The sequence below is a fragment of the Lucilia cuprina genome, chromosome 4 (assembly GCF_022045245.1).
Source record: "Lucilia cuprina isolate Lc7/37 chromosome 4, ASM2204524v1, whole genome shotgun sequence".
NCBI lineage: Eukaryota > Metazoa > Arthropoda > Insecta > Diptera > Calliphoridae > Lucilia > Lucilia cuprina.
The window spans coordinates 8,472,943-8,487,803 of NC_060952.1; the positions used below are offsets into that span (position 1 = coordinate 8,472,943).

The 14,861-nt window shown below is 29.8% G+C and overlaps 1 protein-coding gene across 5 annotated transcripts in view; it reads left to right on the top strand.

Moving 5' to 3' along the window:
- LOC111676436 (aminopeptidase N) overlaps nucleotides 1-14,617 on the top strand; it is a 29,684-nt gene extending 15,067 nt beyond the window's left edge. For all 5 annotated transcript variants that reach the window (XM_023437345.2, XM_046949284.1, XM_046949287.1 and 2 more), the window contains exons 3-10: nucleotides 8,927-9,826; nucleotides 11,753-11,908; nucleotides 11,983-12,276; nucleotides 12,338-12,760; nucleotides 12,823-13,501; nucleotides 13,559-13,761; nucleotides 13,816-14,127; nucleotides 14,190-14,617. In XM_023437345.2, the coding sequence (XP_023293113.2) occupies nucleotides 9,069-9,826; nucleotides 11,753-11,908; nucleotides 11,983-12,276; nucleotides 12,338-12,760; nucleotides 12,823-13,501; nucleotides 13,559-13,761; nucleotides 13,816-14,127; nucleotides 14,190-14,421 (3,057 nt within the window). In that variant the 5' untranslated portion in view covers nucleotides 8,927-9,068 and the 3' untranslated portion in view covers nucleotides 14,422-14,617. The remainder of the gene's footprint in view (nucleotides 1-8,926; nucleotides 9,827-11,752; nucleotides 11,909-11,982; nucleotides 12,277-12,337; nucleotides 12,761-12,822; nucleotides 13,502-13,558; nucleotides 13,762-13,815; nucleotides 14,128-14,189) is intronic.
- The last annotated feature ends 244 nt before the right edge of the window (nucleotides 14,618-14,861 follow it).

Sequence of the window (14,861 nt, forward strand, 5' to 3'; positions counted from 1 at the left end):
ACATTTGTAACCAGTTATTTTTTGAACTTCGTCGAACAAAAAATAATTAATTATTCACCCCAAAAGAAAGTAGTTCCACATTGCTTCAATATTACCTGCCTGCTTACCGGGTAAGTAAAATTTTTCCTGGGAAGCTCCAGATTATACTTCTTAATAGAATTGATTTGTTAAAAATTCTATATAAAAATACCTTTCGAATATACAATTTTCTATTCGATTTCAACTTTCATAACCGCCATCAAAAAAAAAAAAAAAAAAAAAAATGGGTATATATTAGAGTATTCAAACGATTAATCGTAGTTCGGTTAATCGATTAATTTTTGACGATTAATCGTTCGAATAAATGAAAATTTTAAAATTTCAAATAACGAATAATCCGAATAATTTCTATCAATTAACCGATTAAGAAAAACTCACTATTTATCAGTAAAATTACTATGTATTTTCTACAAATTTAATATTTTTATAATAAATTTTCTTCTTTTCTTAATTTCTTAATCAATTTTCTATAATAAAGAAAATTTATTTGATGATTTTTAAAAAGAAATCATGGAAATAATTATATCGCTTTTATTTTTACAACCAATATTTTTGGGAACATTGTTGTGTTTTAAGTATTTCTAATAAGTTTTCAGCAACAGTTATAGTTGCTGAAAACTTATGAATTCTAGAACTCGTTGAAAATCTTAAAAACAGTAATGTCTTTATATAGAAAATCATTTGACATAAACAGGAATAATTTCTAGTATTGATAAAAAACTAAACAAAGAATTGAAGTGAAAGAAGTGAAAATAATATTTTTGTTTATAAACCGTGAAAAACTTATTTTCAAACATGAAAAAATCTATGCGTACAGGAAACTGTGGACCATTAGTATTAGCTCTGTGTACTCAGTTTTTCATAATCAGCTTTTATGCTCCTGTAAAAGGACTTTAAAGTTTAAAAGACATCCAATTTCAAAAGATGGAAATCCAAATTTATATTAAAAAGTTGGTATTAATATTAATTTTAAATGAAGCTGAGTTCCTCTGCTTCGAAATAATATAATTTATTTCAAATCATCAAGATCATCAAGAAAGAATTGGAAATCTTAAATAAAATTTGTCACAAAAAAGTAGTTAAAAGTTTTTGAGTCGAAAATGAAACCTATTTATATTTAATTTCTTTTTCGTTTTTTTTTTCTAAGTGAGACAGGTAAATAATATAGATAGAATGTACAGATTCCCCGCTTTTATATTAGCATTATAAAATACATATAAATATTTTAAATATTCGTTTGTAGTCCTTTAAACTTTGAAATCCTTTTAAAAGGACATACAAATCGGAGTACGCAATTCTATAAGTGGAATTTATTTTCACATGCTTATCAACTTTTCCATGTGTGAATGCTTTTTTCAAAGTTGTTACAGGGTGTATATGAAGAAAATTATTGTTAAAAGCAATAATAAAATCTAGTTTCCTTTTATTCGAATAACCGAATAATTTTTAATTATTCGATTATTAACCGGCTAACGTAAAACCTCAAATAATTATTTGTCGAATAAACCGAATAAGACAAAAACCCGAATAATTGAATACCCTAGTATATATTGATTTTGTAATTCCGTTTGTAACACATTGAAATGATGATTCCGATGATCATAGATGCACAATAGTATATATGTCCTGGGTCCTTATTCAATTCTAAAACGATATTCGCATATCTCTTGAAAGCATGAACGAAAAGAGATAGAGGTGAAATTTTACACAAACATTAGCTATATCGGTCTCCGCTTTCTCATAGACTCTATATAAATGCCCTCGGAAAAAAACTTTTTAACATTCATAACAGGCTGAAATTTCACATAAACAAGTCGTATGTAAACTTAAATATCTTACATAATTTTTTATAAGGATCGGTTGACCCTATCTCTCATAATAGATCCCTTTTCAAAATATAACTTTAATGCTTATTACCGGCTGAGATAAGCGAGTACATCGATCGTTCTATATTTGACCCTATCCCCCCTATAAAGTTCTTCAGAAAATGATCTGACTCTTCAAAATACGAGTACAGTAATGAAATTCAATATAAATAAGTTTTGTATAACCCAAAATCTCTTGTGTGGATCGCCCCTTTCTAAAGTCTCCTTCAGAAAAATTACTTTACCGTACATTACTACACAACAAGTGTAGTCCTTCCCACGACAATTGGATCTCCGCTCCGAAACGATCCGATTCTCAATTTGCCAAAGATTGTCAACTCAGCAATAGCTGTATCAATCGGAAGTTTTTTCTTCAGGGAAGAACATTCAGTTACAGCCAATCTGTTACAACAACACAACAAGTGTTGTAGAACCAAAATCTCTTTTCCAACTTTTGCATATAGTCTTAATTTGAAAATGTCTTTAGCGCTCACCACAAGCATTAAAATGATAATATTTAACATAAACAACCTACCAAATTTTATGAGGATCAGTCCATAATTAACCCCACAACCGCTAAAAACCGATATGAATAGCTAAATAATTGTCTCCACCCCTTTTACAAAAAAACAGTTTAAGGTTTTAAAAATTGGTCAAAATTGATATAGACTTAAGAAATCATTAAAGCCCTATTAATACAAACGTCCAAAAATATAGCTCACAAAAATTTATGAATAAATGATTGCAAAAAATAGTAATTTTTCGCTTATTCGGAAGTCATTAAACATTACATTCAAGAAGGTTAAAAAAACTCACTTAGTGATACTTTTGAAGTGGTGATAAATGTTATTCTTTCGGAAGTACTTCGTTGTATTTTTGTTGGGTAACAACGAATATACTTGTTGATTTTCTAAATTATTTTCCAATTATTAACTAATTAAGTTTAGCGATTTGGAGAAACCCTTCGGCAACACCCACAATTTCATATAATTATCAAACCTTTCCATAGAGAGTACTATACAAGCCGACTTTAACTTTTAAATTTTTCACTAAAAAATTGTATTACTTTTTTTCCTCTAATCTGTTAAATCATAAATACAACTACTGGTAATAACAAAAAATATTCAATATAATTTATTTTTGTTTGTAAAAACAAAACAAAACAAAAAAAAAAGAATAGAAAATTAAACAAACAAATAAATTTGTTAGAAAAGTTTATAAAACATATGCAAATTATTTGTAAACAAATTTCATTATTGTTTATTATTTAACACTCGCATTTAAATTGTACATCTAAATAATACTCATATAAACTAATTGTTTTTCTTTTTTTAATTTCGTGAATATTTACAGCATGACAAGATATATTTGAAACAATTAATTTTTAAAGTTTTAAAAAATTCTCATTCATTGTAGTGGAAAGTAAAGGGTTGGGAATCGTAAGAATACAATATGTCTAAAGTTTGTAAAGAACTTTATTAGTCATACAATACGGACACGACATGCTGCCCCATTTATTTGTTTAATATCTGTATTTAAATACCAGCTTGTATTTATTTTATTTAAATTGAAAATTTTATTTTGCAATTAAAGGGGTATTAATTATTTTCTTTTTTTTGTGCTTTTAAACACATGCGCTAATAGAACATTTTTTTTAGCAAATTATTTTATTTTTACGAATGTTTAATGAAAAAATAACTTAAAAATAAAGCTGTCAACATTAAGATAATTCAAATACCCGTACAAATGTTTATTTTATATTGATCGACTGGTAAAGATTACAAACTTCTAACATTTGAAAAAAAACAAAAAACAATTAAAGAAAAATTAACTCAAGACTTTGTTAAATGGTTTTTTAAACTTTTTCAATTTTTAAAAACAATCAAAATTTTCAATCTCTTTAAAACTGATAAGTAGCCTAAACATGACCACAGTTTTGCTGCAAAATAGTTTTTACCGCGTCATTCCTTTAGATTTGATAACATAAACTTGTCACAAAGTATTTTAATATAAAACTTAGACCATATTATAGACTTAAACCAGAATTAAAAATGTTTTTTGATTGTTTACTAGAGTGATATTAATCGACTTTTGAATAATCGACTTTTTGTCGAAAAAAGTCGAAAAGTCGAAGTCGACTATTTTGTTCCAAAAAAGTCGATAACTCGACTATCGTCTATGAAATTCGTTGAAAAGTCAACTTTGTAAATAAAAGTCGATAAGTCGAAAAAAGTCGGAAACTCAAAACTAGTAGAAAAAATCCAAAATTTTAAAAAATTGGAAAAAAGTCAAAAACTCTAAAATAGTCGGAAAAACTCGAAAAAGGTAAAAAGAAATAGTCAAAAACTCGAAAAATCGCAAAAAGTCTAAAAATCGACTTTTATGTAAATAAATGAAAAAAGTCGAAAAATCGACTTTGCATAAAATGCAAAAAGTAGAAAAGTCAAAAAGTCAACTTTTAACTAAATGCAAAAAGTCGAAAAAGTCGACTTTTAAATTCAACTATAGAACCCTATTGTTTACAATTACCAAGTCAGATTCCTATATTCGGATATAACGAATATTAAATACTCTTCACCTAGATCAAAATAGAACATATTCTGATGATTACTTTATATGGGAGTTATGAACAATTATGGACTGATCGGAGAAACATTTCACAGAATGATTTGCTTGTAATTGAAAACCTATTCGAGTCGAGCTGGGTAGTCGGTAGCTGACTATAATTGGACCAATGGTTAATTATGAACCGATCTGAAAACAATTTTGCTGAATAATTTGTGAATATATAGAAAATATAAACGAGCATAACTTGGATCACGTTGAATCATTATTAAATTAAAAGTTGTATTTACGATTAAATAATTTTTAGATGCTATGATCAAATATGGATCGTTGTGGAAAATATTTGCTAAATCGTGTTAAAACAGTTCTCGATATGGTTATGTGTTAATGAGTTTAATTGATTTTCGAATGCGGAGTTCATATAAGAGCTATGTGTATTCAATTATAACCCGTTGCAGTATGGTTACTGCGCGTCTCGATTCGAAATAAAAAATTTCGAATTTGTAAGTTATATATCGAAAGTTTTATCATTTGAATCGAAATACGGATTAACCCCCAGGTTTTACTGGGTATAAATAACGCAATTTTGAGGGAGTAACATTTTTTTCAATATCTCCATTATTTATAAAATATGCAACTTATCAAAAGCATATGTTATAGACTTATTAAAGATGCGGCTCTCGCAGACATCTGGTATCTCCTAAAATTTAAACATACATACAGACAAATGAAAATAGTTAATTCGACTACGCCATTTATTTGGACTCAGAATGGAAATTACAAACCGAATGACAAACGAAGCTGATGAGTATAAACAAATTAATTAATATTTATTTATTAATTTTGTTTTTGTATAATTAAATTTTTTTAAATTAATATTTAATTTACTATTAATTACCAAAAACGTATAATCAAAAGATATATATCAAATTGGAAAAAATAAATAAATAAAATATTCTAAATATTTGCAAATGTTTTTTTTTTCAATTAAAATTTTTCTAAAGTAAACATTATATTGTATGCAAAATATGCTGATTGTTATTATTAAAATGATAACCTCACAAGTCAGGGAACCATAATTTATTGCCAAGAATAAATAATGTGACATACATATTTTGGGCATCAAAATATCAATAACTAGAGTACCCTGAGTGCTTCGCTACCCAATTAAAATACAAATATAAAAATGTAACAAATTTTTATATTTTATGTTTAGTTTAAAGTTTCTATATTCAAACAGTTCATTTGAAAAATACAATTGGAATGATGAAATAGTGAACAAAATTCTACCTTTCCACAAAGTTTTAAAAAAGGGTACCATTTTCCCCCATTTCGCCTAGGAAAATACTTTTCCAAAAGCTAAATTCATAAAAGTGTCCTCCGGTAGGTTAGTGGTTTGTGTTCTAGTCTGGTAGACCGGAGGTGGTGGGTTCGATTCCCACCTGTGGCTCTGGTTAAGGAGCGCACAAATCCCGTTTAAATCTATCGATCACAGATATAACTTAAATAATTCAAATCTGCATTTATTTCAAACAATTTACCCGAATTTGATTACCCTTAGTACCCGAATTCCAAAATAATATACCAATAATTTATTTTGTATGAGTAAAAAAATTTCCCGTTTTTCCCCTTTTAGTACTTTTTTTCCAAAGACATAACAAATATTTTGTTTAATAAAATATTACAGAGTTAGTCCTTATAATAGGTACACCTAATAAAAATGCGTCAATTAGTAGAAAAAGTTTTCTTAATGTGCTAAAAAAGTACCAAAAATACAATTTTCTCTCGTTTATACTCAAAAAGGACTAAATTGAAAAAAGTACGAAACAGGTGTCTCATAATTTTGAAAGATGTGTCAAAAATTTTTATAAAAATGTTAATATGTTTATTAGTTAAACAGTTAAAGCCGTGATTTGGTACACATTTTCAACCCTTTGAAGTACGAATTTCGAAAAAGTACCAAACACTTATCTGCTCTTCTTAAGAGCAGAACAAAATGCAATTTAAATGTTTCTTGTATCACTAATATTGTGTAATGCTATGTATACACGGTTGTTAGATCTTACAACGTTGGCAGTATAATGTGCAGAAAATATCTAATAACACTGCCAACTTACATATTTTGTTTTGCAATATTGTCAATATTTTTCTTAAAAACGTTGCAAAAGAAAAAATGTAAGTTGAGACGATTGTTAGATATTTTCTGAACATTTTACTGACAACGTTGTAAGATCTGACAACTGTGTATCACGGCTTTCCGATAATGTTTTACCCGTTTCCCCCTTATTTTACCACCAAATATACAAATATCCAAAAATCTCTCCTTAGTGGATCTACTGACAAAATGTTATGATTCTAGGATTAGCAGTTTAGGTTGTGCGATGATAAATCAGTCAGTCAGTAACGCTAATCTTTTATATATACAAATTGATAATATTGGGTGATTTTTGTATAGTCAACATTTATAAACATATTTACAAAAGATACATTTTTTTATTTATTGCAAATAATTGCACATGGAAAAATTTATTAGAGAGCTTTACAAAAGGTGATCAAAAATGTATTGAAAAAAATATCATTAATTAGTGTCAAAATTTTACAACTTCCGAAAAGGGAGGTTTAAGGCTGGGGATTCCTTATTAGGAAGCATTTGGCAGGACAATTATCTCTCTCACGAAAAAATTAGGAAACACAGAACTTTTTTCTGGGTCATTAGAACGCATTGCTGAGCAAGCAACCAGTAACTTCTGTAGCAACATTCTTACTTTCTACACTGATACTCTAGCATTTTATTGTCATGCTAATCGATAACACAAGAAATTCAAATTTGTTATATTAGGGATCTCAAGACTATAGCTGATAATGTTTATTTAACGCACAACAAAATTCGTTCTGAAATACCAATTAGAACATCATTCTAGTCCTCTATATTGAACATAGCAAAAGTTCTTAAGGAATCCGTAGAGAGGAATTTCAAAATATGTATTAACTATAAGTTGCCAACTCGCTAATTCGCGAGATCTTTTACATTTTCACAATTTAGAGCGTTTTTTGGAGTTCACAGCTTTAATAAATGGTCATTTCCAAAAAAAAAATAAGTTATTTTTTTAGAATTTGACGTTATTTCATGCTAAAAGGAATAACATCCTGCGATGTTCTTAGTAACACTTTTTCCTTTTTTCATCAAAAATGATCGTTATACGTCAAAATAAAGTGTGTGGTGAAGTCATATCCATTAAAAGTCCAGCAGTTTAATGTTGCGTGCGAAAGGTTTCATATACTGGGGATGATGATCCCAACCCGGATATGTCATCTTGACTGGTGGTATCAAATGTATGCTAGACCTTTATTTGGAATATATTGATGTGGTCGAACCCGAGAGTCTTAGGGAGTTCCAGATTTTGTTTTGTCTTGGTTATTGGAGAAGTCCGTTCAAGATGCATGTGGTGCGTGTGGTTTCAACCCAAACTGATACAAAGTAAGGTCTAATATTAGGGATAAGTTGGTGTCAAGTGTATATAATTCCGAATGGATATAAGGGTATACGTACATAGGGGAGTACTCATGATATTTAATCCATTATTGTTCAGTTGCTGAACTATCGCGATTCAAAAGCATCACTTCTGTTTACACAGATTGGATGGCCTGTGGCAATACACCTAGAGACGTAAGCCAAGATGTTGCTCTTATTCAGAGAGAACACACATCTAATTTAAACGACACACTCATTGAGAAAAACATCTGACACATTTACCCAACTTATACGGATGGATGCTTGTACATGGACCGGCAGAAGCTTGTACATAAGCTTACAGAGAACACACTTCTCATTCATCCAAAACACTTAACCTACGTATACAGATGGATGGACCGACAGAAGCTCGTACATAAGCTCACCATGTGGCATTTAAAGTTCCACTGTGATATACCTATATTACGTCACAAATTTTGAAATATATAGTCTAGAAGATCAAAAAATGGACAAAAATTGAAGAGCCCATTTACTAATGGAACTGTCTGACATAAGGATCTAAGTAATTGAGGTTGTTAAAAGACTTTTTTGAGTTCAGATTTGAGACTTTAAAGTTTTTGACTCTATAGACCAAGTAACCTCTGAATGTATTTTTAAAGTTATAATAAAATAGCAGTATAAATCGGTTTTTTTGGAACACCTTGTAGTTATAATTATAATAGAGAAAATTTTCTTTGATCACATCGTTTAGGGGATGCGATTAAGCACGTGTCTAATCTGATCTAAAATAAATACCATAAATCTTAGTAAACACAACAACTAGATTTTATTGTTTTTTCCGGTTTAAGGAAAATTAATTATTTTAATTGTTTACTAAAATAATAAAAGATAACCTTTTGCAAATAATAAATTAATAAAACTGTTTATTGGCTAAGTATGTATATAAATTTAAAATGTATTTATTTGTTTTATTTTTTTTTTTTAGAATTTATTAACTTTAATGTGAATCACCTGGAAACAATTCAACACAGAAAAAGTAATAAAATTCACACAACAAGTGGTTTTCAACACCAAATTCAATATAAACGCACACTTGCCAAGTGGGACAGGCCATAACGCTAATTGGTATGGTTACCCATCCGCATGAAAATTTAAATATGGAAACTCAAAGATCGGGTGGCAATAACACCGCTACCACGCAATTCATCACCCATAGAAGGGGATATACATTGTCTTGCAGTACTTTACTGCTATTGGGAGCCTTCTTTATCTGTACTTTACTTACGGTTTCCTTTGTGGTCTATAATTTTGCAACATGTGATGATTTGCTACCCAACGAAGATGAAGATATCGTATGTACTGCTGTACCCACGAGACACAAAGTCAACGAGCAAAATGCCACCGATGCAACGTTACGTACATACGAACAGGATGTACGTTTGCCAACGTCAATTAAACCCCTTAAGTATAACATTTCATTAGAGCCCTATTTGTACGAGGGTAATTTCACCTTTAATGGTGAAATTCACATTAACATTCTAGTCCTGGAGGATTGTTACAATGTAACAATGCATGCCATTGATTTGGATATTTCAAAGAATGATGTCGCCATAGTGCCTCTTGTAAGAAAATCCGATAAGAAACATTCTAATAATACTAAAGTGGCCAGCAGTGGAGCTGCTGCTGCTGTTGCTAATGAGGGAGTTGCAGAATTACGTATACGCAAACAATATCTACTAGAGGCTAAACAATTTTTTATTATTGAATTGTATGACAAACTTTTAAAAAATACCGAATACGTGATTAAAATCAAATTTAGTGGCTTAATACAAGACTATTTACAAGGATTCTATCGTAGTTCGTACAAGGTGCAAAATGAAACAAGGTAAGCAGCAGCAAGTGGTTGAATGGTTGGTTTTTAATTGGGAGGAATATATTATATTTTTTTAGTAACACAGGCCAACAGAAAGTTTACTTCAACTCTTAGTTTAATAATTGTTGTTTTATAAATAAAAAATGTCTGCGGGCTGTTATACCGTCTCATATATTGACAATATTCGGATCAGGGATGGCAAATGGAATTTTCAAATTGTACAAAACCTCAAAGCGTACTTTTTTGGGTGAGATTGCATCAAATCTATATTTTAGCAAAATTTATATCAATGTAGAACAAAAGAGCATTTCAAGTCGACTTTTTCTCTCAGTAAACTAATAGAATAGACGAGGGACTAGTCTATAACAAGACAATAAACTAGTATTTAGAGTTTTTATACTAGTCCATAGACTAATTCAGAAATACTTTAAACGTCCAGTACTTAAAAACTATAGATTAACCATTAGACAAGTCAATATTTAAAACCATTTAGCCAAAAGGCTGGTTCTTAGACTGGTCAAAAGACAGCCTATTGTCTCTCTATGGACTTGAGGATAAAGTAGTCTATAAACTAGACAAAAGACTAGTAGGGTAGAAGGGGGATCATTCGCCATAGGGGCACATCTGTCAATGTGAATAACTTGAAAACCGAGTAATCGATTTTATCGCATTATCAAATTTTGTTTTCGTTTATCAATTATCTATCATCCCTGAAAATTTGAAACATTAACATTACATATGATGGGAGGCAGACTTGATTAATTGTTTTTCAAAGGGCTGTGAAAATATTTAACTGTGTGAACTTTTTGCGCTAACTTTGTTAGTTTTTGTGATCGAAAAAATATATCGTTCAGTATTAGAACGTCAATAATAGTGAACAATAAGTCATAATATAATATTTTCGATAATATAATTTAATATTATAATATTATAATATTATAATATTTTCGATAATATAATTTGAAGCCCGAAAAAGATTGAAACAAAACCCCAGAACTGCCCGTGGGGCACATGCGCCAAATATATGTAATGCTTGTGATGTAGAACAAAATTTGGTTAAAATATAGAAAAAATCAGTAATAATTGGTTTTAATTTTTTTTGTTAAGTTTTGTGAAATAAACAAAAAATATTTATTATACTTTGTTTAATGAATTAAAGTATAAAACAGCAAAATAAGTTTTTGTTTTTGTAATTTTTTATTTTATTTTACTAATGACAAATCTGCCCCAACCCCTTAGCGGATTTACCCCATGGATGGGGCGGTATCGCCGTTTTTGGTCAGTGCGGAAAGATTAAAAAATATGTACATGAGGATGACTTTGGAAATATTGAAAGGAATAAAACTAAAGTCAACATATCTAAGTATCCAAACCAAGAAAAAAAATTAAGAATATGTATTGTGGTTTTCATTTGAGGCCGCCTCAAAAAAAAGTGGCGTATGGTCCCCCTTCTACCCTATATATGTAGATGAATGTCTAGTCTATATAATAGTCCATATACTACACCAAAGAATAGAAAAGCGATCGAAAAAAAGTGAAACTAAAAAGTACTCTCTGTAGTCTGGTTATAATCTATTCCAGGATTCTTTACAATATCCTCTTCCGAAGAGTATTATAGATTTGATCGAAATTGATAGTTCTTTAAACATTGTGTTAATAATACTATATTTTAATAGCAATTTCATACTTTAAAATTGTACAAAATTGTACTTTTGAAGATCGAGTTGTACCAAAAAAGTACAATTGTACAAATTTTGCCAACCCTGTGCTAAATCTTTTATCCTTTGCTATGTTGGTTTCAACATTATTTCAAATTTTGTTGACCTGTGTAATTAAACATATTTTATGTTTCTTTATGCATAAATTCTATAATTTACAAATATTAATTTATTTGTATCTTTTATTTTTCTTAAAAAATGTGGACACATAACCGAAAAGATGGTTGGCATCTACACAATTTCAAGCTACAGATGCACGTCGAGCATTTCCCTGTTTTGATGAGCCAGCTTTAAAGGCAAATTTCACCTTGAATATAGCAAGACCAAAGAATATGTCAACTGTTTCAAATATGCCCATACTTAGAACTAGAAAACAGTAAGTACTATAAAGATCTTTTATAATTGGAAATTTTGCAAAAATTACTTTTAATTTAAAATTTCATTCAACAGTGAAACATTACCAGATTATGAGTGGGATTATTTTGATGAATCTCTGCCCATGTCAACCTATTTGGTTGCCTATAGTATATCAGATTTTAGTAAATTATCGAATGGTAATTTCTCAGTATGGGCTAGACATGATGCCATACAATCTGCCTCTTATGCCTTAAGTGTTGGTCCAAAAATATTGAAATTCTTAGAGGAATTTTTTGATTTGAAATTTCCTTTGCCAAAAATGGATATGATTGCATTGCCAGATTTTCAAGCAGGAGCCATGGAAAATTGGGGTTTAATAACTTACAGGTATTTAAATCTTTAAATAAAAACTATAATTTTTGTAAGCAAATTTATTAACAACATCTAGAGAAACTACCATGCTGTTTGAAGAAGGCGTTTCGGCTTCAACTTATAAACAGCGTGTAGCTTCGGTGGTGGGTCATGAATTGGCTCATCAATGGTTTGGTAATTTGGTAACACCTAGTTGGTGGTCTGATATATGGTTGAATGAGGGTTTTGCCAGTTATATGGAATATTTAACTGTTGATGCTATAGAACCTGAATGGAGAACTATGGATCAATTTGTAGTTAATGAATTGCAAAATGTTTTCCAACTAGATGCCTTATCAACTTCACACAAAATATCTGTAGAGGTTGGTAATCCAGAGGAGATAACAGAAATATTTGATCGTATATCCTATGGCAAAGGATCTACTATTATAAGAATGATGAGTCACTTTTTAACCTCCAACGTATTTAGAAGAGGTTTAAATCGTTATTTAAAGGATATGTAAGTAGTATAAACATTTTGAAAAACATTTTAAGATGATTTGATGTAATAAATAATTACAGGGCCTATAGTTCTGCGGAACAAGATGATTTATGGCATTCTTTAACTTTAGAAGCTAAACTTGAGGGTCTTTTAGATCGTGATACAACCGTCAAGGATATTATGGACACCTGGACTTTGCAGGTTGGTTTTCCTGTAGTACACATTTCTAAACATCCCAATACGAATGTTATACGTTTGGAGCAACAACGTTTTGTTTATGAAAGTTCTAAAAATCTCAATAATGAAACAGAAGAAGAGGATCCTTTGTGGTGGATACCAATCACTTATACCACCTCAGAAGAATTAGATTTTGAAAACACTAGACCCTTAACCTGGATACCCAGATCGAAAATTTATGAAATTGAAAGTCGCAACTTGACAACAGCTGATTGGTTTATTTTCAATATACAGCAGAGTGGTTATTATCGTATTAATTATGAATTATCCAATTGGCAAACGATTACAAGTCATTTGATGAATTCGCAAACATTTAAACAAATTGCTCCCTCTAATAGGGCTCAATTGATAGATGATGCCATGAATTTGGCCCGAGGTGGTTACTTAAGCTATGAAATAGCTTTAAATCTTACACGTTACTTAATAAACGAAGATGATCATGCGCCTTGGAAGGCAGCCGTAAATGCTTTTCAATTTATTGATTCCATGTTTGTTAGTCAGGGTGACTATGATTTGTTTAAGGTAATACTAAATAATTTCGTTTCTAAACATTTTAAAGACATTTTTTTACAAATTTAGAACTATTTATTAAAACTGGTAGACAGAGTTTATAACGAATTGGGTTTCCGAGATTCAAAAGATGAAAATAATATGTTGGAGCATTTTAAACGTGTGGAAATTTTAAATATGGCCTGTCATTTGGGACATCAGGGTTGCATATCGGATAGTGTGAGACATTTTCAGAATTGGGTACAAGTTCCTAATCCAGATGCCAATAATCCGTAAGTAAATTGCTGTAGACAAATGGTTTTATATTTATTTGTCTATTTTTTTAGCATTTCCCCAAATCTACGCGGTATTGTTTACTGTGCAGCTGTTCAGTATGGCACTGAAGCTGAATGGGAGTTTGCATTTGAAAGATATTTGAAAACAAGTGTTTCGACTGAAAAGGAAATTATATTAACCGCCCTGGGCTGTTCTAAAGAACCCTGGATATTATCCAGATATCTACGTTATTCGATAAGTGGTGATATGGGCATAAGAAAACAAGATGTTTATCGGGTGTTTGCAGCCGTATCATCAAATGTTGTAGGACAGAAAATGGCTTTCGATTTTATACGCAACAATTGGGAGGACATAAAAACTTAGTAAGTATAAGTTATTCCTATACAAATAAATGATATAAATAATGTTTTGTACTTTCTTACAGTTTGGGTTCCTCTATGTCTAATTTTAATACAATTTTGAAATTCGCCACAAAACGTATTAATTCGAAATATCATTTAAATGAACTGGAAGCATTTGTTACGAAAGAGTTAAAGGATAACAGCCGTTTATCTCAACAAATTGTCGAACACGTCCAAGTTAATGTCAATTGGATGAACAAAAATTATCAAACAATATTAGAGTGGTTGCGAAAGGAATCAAAACGTTATTTATAAGTTAATTTATATTAGCTCAACAGTCCAAAGTTTTTATTTTCTTTTATAATACAAATAATTTTAAGTATTAATATTTAATTTTCGTAATTTTAATATTTTAAGAAAATTTTTATTAAGGCTTCATTATGTGACCCAAGATGATTAAGCCTTGTATCAAAAAAAAAAAAAAAAAAAAATACAGTCCAAAGGAATTTTATAGATACTACGACGTTGTTTAGAATTTGTTAGTATTAACAAGTAATTCAAACGTCCAATCCTTTATAGATCGCCTAATGTTTGCCTTAAAGATTGAAAATAGAAATCCATACAAAACCAGATTACTTCAAAAATGTTTGAATTTATTCTGAACTCTATATTATTTTGATATGAAATAGAATCTCAATAACATTATTGCATTTCATTTTCTTCATTTATGTATTTGTTTTGTGTATTAGTTTTGT